Below are 5,740 nucleotides of genomic sequence, written 5' to 3'. Positions count from 1 at the left end.
TCGCACTTTGCAGCTGGAGGGTAGGAGTCACGAGGGCTGTACATCACAGAGGGCTGGTGGGAGTCACGTGGGCTATACGTCTTAGAGGGATGGCGGGAGTCGCGTGGCCTGTACGTCACAGAGGGATGGCAGGAGTCGCGTGGGCTGTACGTCACAGAGGGATGGCGGGAATTGCGTGGGCTGTACGTCACAGAGGACTGGCGGGAGTTGCGTGGGCTGTACGTCACAGAGGAATGGCGGGAGTTACGTGGGCTGTACGTCACAGAGGAATGGCGGGAGTTACGTGGACTGTTGGTAGCTGAGAAAGCTCTGCTGTGGTAGAGCACCGCGTTGCCCAGTAGCGGCTCTCTCAGCTGCCCTCTGGGAAACAGAAGGATGGAGCGAAGTCATAAGACCCACAGGCCTTCTGACTTCCACAGCGGGCGTGTCCAGCCCCTCTCCACAGGCTCGCCACCGCAGAGCGTCCGTGTGAGCCAGGAGAGCACGGTGTCATCCTCTTGGGCTCGTCGTGGCCACGACCGAAGCAGGGCCGACTGGTCCCGGAGAAGGAGTGACGACCAGGACAGCGAGGGCATCGGGCACCGCCTGCTGAATGTGAGCAGGGGCCGGAGGGATCCACCGGGAAGGGTGGGGGCTGGGGGCTCCAGTCGTGGGGACCAGGTCGCCTTCCCGTGGAAGACGATCACTGAAGAGCAGGCGTTTACTTGGGGCTCTAGGCAGTCAGCTCCCGAAGCTCATTTTATTTTATTCTATATTTTATTTTATTTTGGCAGAACCAAGGATTGAACTCAGACCGTTGCGCTTGCCAGGGAAGCGCTTATTCCACTGAGCCATCTCCCTGGCCCGCTCATTTTATTAACTGCTAAATGAAATCAGTAGTTCCTACCTACCTTACTCAAGCAGAACAGAAGCGAGGATGATACTATACGTGCAAGCTTAGTGCAGCGCGGAGGCAAAGGATCTGTGTATGCTGGCTACTTTCTTCATGGTCGTTATTGAGATTTCTTTTATGTGGTAAAGGGCTAAACGCCAGAAACTTTAGTTTTCTTTGTTTTCATTTCGAGGTTCTTATATCATGAACCGATAGCAGCAGCTCTCCGTGATAGCTGTAAAGTGGAAACTCTTTGAGTTTCCAGTGGATTTTTTTTTCAAAGTTTTATTGATAAACAGATAGCAATGAGACAGTTTCAAATCAAATCGGAAGTACAGTTTCAACAAATAATACACTGCATATATTCTTCTTAGTGGTTAATTGCTGTACAAGATGCGGACTTGTGATCCTATTTACAAACACCATTAGAACAAATCATTCTATTCATTAAGAGAATGCAACTATATATCTATCCTAACCACTTTGAATACACAGATACAAAATGGACATTCATCTGTATACCCTATTTTTTTTAAGTTCCGTTATTGAATATTATAGGTGTGTAAACTCAGCAAAATATTCTAAAAGAGTCCAGTAGCCCATAATAGCATTGGGTCTTCTGTTTAACTGGCAATGTCAGAAATTATTGACCTGAGTCCCCCACAGCTCAACTTAACAGCATGGCTTTATTTCCTATCTTTCGTCTTCATACTTTTCTACTGGATGGTTAAGACCAAGGTAAAGCAGGACCTATGCAACAAGAGTTGTAGCTTTTTGGTCTCCAGTAGATTTTTAGTGGTACCACTGCGTGGAGATGTAAATGACGAGGAATAAAATTGGAGTTCACCCTTGGAAGGCCTTAGGGATTACTTTTAGGACATCTTACACCTTTTTCATTGGGTTTTAAATTATTTAGAACTAATACAATAAAAGTGGTTATTAAGAAACAGTTGAAGTGCTAAAAGATGGAGGCAAAAGAGTTACATTGCTTTAAGAGATTCTCTCCAGGAATTTATTTATTTATTTGTTAATTTTTGTATTTTAGGGATGGGTCTACAGGGTGTTCAGGGTCTCAGTACTAGATCAGACTCATAATGATCCACCTGTTTACAGCCTCCCAAGAGCTGGGATTACAGGCATGCACCACCATGCCCAGTCTCAATTACCATCTCAGTGCGCCCTGGGGGTGGGGCCAGCATGGCAGGGCAGGGGATCTAATCCCCAGCCCCTGCACCAAGCAGGTGCTTTAATCTGCTGAGCTGTTTGGCCACCCCTGCAACTCCAGGAACTTAGAAAACTCTTGCAGCATGGATACAAGCTGAGAGCATATTAGGACATAGGTGTAGGATAGTATTAGAAAACATTACATGTAAGTCATGTAACTCAGTTGTGTCCCAAATTTTCTGATCAAGGAGATTATGGGGCCAAAGAGGAAAGTGATCGATGATGTAGAGTGTGCCTAAGGAGAGTCACATAGAGAGAAAACATTCTCTCAGGCTTTCACAGGGAGCAAATTGGTCAAGCAATGGCCGTGACTCATCCACATGGCTGACACTGACAAAGGATCTACAGTCTGAGGTACAGGGTCTCAGGATAAATCCTGAGGGGATTTGACTGACCTGATCAGATATAGAAGTTACATTTCTTGTTATATAGGTCTTGCTTTATCTTGGTCTTAACCATCCAGCAGAAAAGTATAAAAACGAAGTATAAAAAGTAAATCCATGTTAATATGTTGAGTGTAAAAGACTCAAGTCAACAACTTCCAACATTGCCAGTCTTATGGAAAACCCACTACGATTATGTTTCATTTGTTTTGCATCTATAGCACCAGTTACTTTGTTGTGTTTTTTTGTTTGTTTGTTTTTGTTTTTTTGCAGAACTGGGGATTGAACTCAGGCCCTTGCACTTGCCAGGGAAGCGCTTATTCCACTGAGCCATCTCCCCCCCCCCCCACTACTATTATGGACTACTGGACTATATTGGAATATTTTGCTGAACTCACGCACTTACAATATTTAAATGACAATGGAATACTCTTCTCTGACAAACCAAAAAAGGGGAATACAAATGAAGGACCATTTTGTATCTGTATATTCAGAATAATTAGAATAGATGTACAGCTGCATTCTCTTAATTCATTGAGTAGAGAGATTTATTCTAGTAGTGTTTGTGGACATGATATCATGTCTGCATCTTGTACAATGAGCAACCACTAAGACAGTAATATGCAGTGTATTAATTATTATTTTTTAAATTATTGAAACTGCTAGTAATCAGTTTTGAAACTGTCTCATTGCTATTTGTTTCTCATTAAAATTATTTTTTAAAAAAGAAAGCATTACAAAGTGTCTTTTTTTGTTGGAGGGAGCTTTGATTTATGACAGTGTAATTATAGGTTTTCAGGTGGAAATCCATGGAACCCCTACCCCGCACTGTATAGCATCCGTCCTACAGAGCAGCCTTGTGGTGAGAGGCAGAATATAACAATTTCAGAATGGCTATGCGAGGAACGTTTCTTAAACAAAGGGGAAAAGTTAGCCATGGAAGGTGTTTGTTATGCAGCATGTTAAGTAATTTGGACTTGATACTACAGAATGGTGGCTTTCAATATTTTTTGAGTATTAGATACCATTTTAATATAAGAAAATGGCATTTCCCCATATAAAAATGTAACTGGATCATTATTATTATTATTATTATTATTATTATTTTGCGGAACCAGGGATTGAACTCAGGCCCTTGTGCTTGCCAGGTAAGCGCTTACTCTACTGAGCCATTTCCCTGGCCCCTGTATCTTTATTATTCATTGATTGGAAATCACAAAAGCTGCCAGGTCAGCACAGTGCTGTTAAAGGAATTTCCTCCACACCAGTGTATTTTAGCAAGATCACCTGTATTCGGGTCCTTTGGGACATTGGCTACAGTGTGGAGTTCTGAGCATCCCCTGTAGACCTCAGATGGTAAAAAGAAGTCATTTATCTTGAGCCTGTGAAGAAAAAGACTAGAAAACTTTTTGAGTTAGTAAGTGCATGGAACTGTAACTTGCATAGTGGATAAGGAATTCTTGCCAATGAGATCAATTACCTTTTTTCCCATGTAGAAAAGTTGGGTTGGAGGGAAGGGGAAAACAAAATACTCCTTTCTGGTCCATGATTTTTATCATAATGAAGCTGTAATTGTTTACTTGTCTATGGACAGCAGACTCAATCTCTCCACGGATCTCACACTTGAAGGTAGTACCAGCCTGGTCCCAGGCATGTATTAGTGCCAGCATGTGTCTAAATGTTAAGTAATGTAAGGATCCAGCCAACAGCACATGCTTTAAATTTTTTAAAAATCCTTATTTATTTATTTGGTACAAGGTCTCACTATGCAGCTCCAACTCATAGTGATCCTCCTGTCTCAGCCTCCCCTCTGCTGGGATTATAGGCACAAGCCACCACTCCCAGTGTCAGTCGCTGTCTCATTGTGCCCCAGGGGCAGGGTTGGCATGGCTTGTGGTGCTGGAGATTGAATCTCCTTAAATATTTTTTTAAAAAATTATAAAAGAAATGCAACAAAGGCCATGTATGACAGACTCATAGCAAGTATACTGAATGGGAAAAAGCTGAGTTTTCCCTCTAAGATCTGGAACAAGGCAAAGATGACCATCTTGCTGTTTCTATTAACATAGGATTGGAAGTCCCTAGTGAGTGCAGTTAGGTAAGAAAAAAGAATGAAAATCATCCCAAATGGAAAGGAGGAAGTCAGGTGGCCTCCGTTTGCAAATGGCATGGTAATTATATATATAGAAAACCCCAGCGAGTCCACCAAATAACTATTAGAACTAATGAAAGCGTTCAGTAAAATTGAAGGACACAAGATCAACTTACGAAAATCAGTGGGATTTCTATACACTATGAGTGAACTATCAGAGAAGTTGAGAAAACACTTCCACTTATAATAGCAGTAAAAATAAAATACCTAGAAATCAATTTAATCCAGGCAAAATATCTCTAGACTGAAAGCTACCAAATGTTAATGGAAATTGGAAAGGGTACAAATAAATGAAATTCAATCATATTTATGGACTAGAAAATTGAATACATTGAAAGTCTCCACACTACTTAAAGCTATTTACAGATTTTATTATTTATTATTTATTATTTTTGGCCGGCCCAGTGCACACTGGGGGTGGGGCTGGCATGGCATTCAGTGCTGGGGTTTGGACCGCTGCCCCTGCACTTGCCTAAGCATGCCTAAGGTGTTTTAGACTGCTGAGCTATCTCCCTGGCCCCTACAGATTTTATTTTGAAAAAGTTTATAACCAGAATTAGAGAATAAGAACAGTTAATATGCCATGTATTATAGTCTTTCTTAAAAAATGTATGTAGTATGGGATCTGCAGGGTCTCACTACACGGATCAGACGTAGTGATCCTCCAGTTTTTCAGCCTCCCAAGCTCTAGGATTACAGGTGCACCACCATGCCCAGTGTCATTTGCCATCTTAGCACACCCTGGGGGTGAGGCAGCATGGCAGGCTGAGTATTGAACTCCTACCCCCTGCATCTGCCTAAGCAGCTGCTTTAATCCACTGAGCTATCTAGCCCTATAATCTTAAAAGAATGATCAAAATATTTCTCAAGAGTGTAAGCCATAGACAGAAAGACTGTCTCTTACAAAGAAGAGACAGATAATAGCCCCCAATGTTGTAATAGCTGTAAAAATAAAATACCTAGGAGTTAATTTAATCCTGGCAAAATATCTCTAGACTGAAAGCTACCAAATGTTAATGGAAATTGGAAAGGGTGCAAATAAATGAAACTCAATCTCATATTTATGGACGAGAAAATTTAATACATTGAAAGTCTCCACACTACCTAAAG

General features: G+C 41.8%; 1 protein-coding gene across 1 annotated transcript in view; it reads left to right on the top strand.

Annotated features, from left to right (window-relative positions):
• The first annotated feature begins 375 nt into the window (after positions 1 to 375).
• The window catches only part of C2cd6 (C2 calcium dependent domain containing 6), a 157,504-nt gene continuing 152,139 nt past the window's right edge, over positions 376 to 5,740 (top strand). Inside the window, exon 1 of the mRNA XM_023710313.1 lies at positions 376 to 594. Within this exon, the coding sequence (XP_023566081.1) occupies positions 376 to 594 (219 nt within the window). The remainder of the gene's footprint in view (positions 595 to 5,740) is intronic.

Source organism: Octodon degus, unplaced genomic scaffold (assembly GCF_000260255.1).
Source record: "Octodon degus isolate 3935 unplaced genomic scaffold, OctDeg1.0 scaffold00001, whole genome shotgun sequence".
Taxonomy (NCBI): domain Eukaryota; kingdom Metazoa; phylum Chordata; class Mammalia; order Rodentia; family Octodontidae; genus Octodon; species Octodon degus.
The sequence above is the reverse complement of the archived record's forward strand: the minus strand, read 5'-3'. Positions and strand labels throughout refer to the sequence as shown.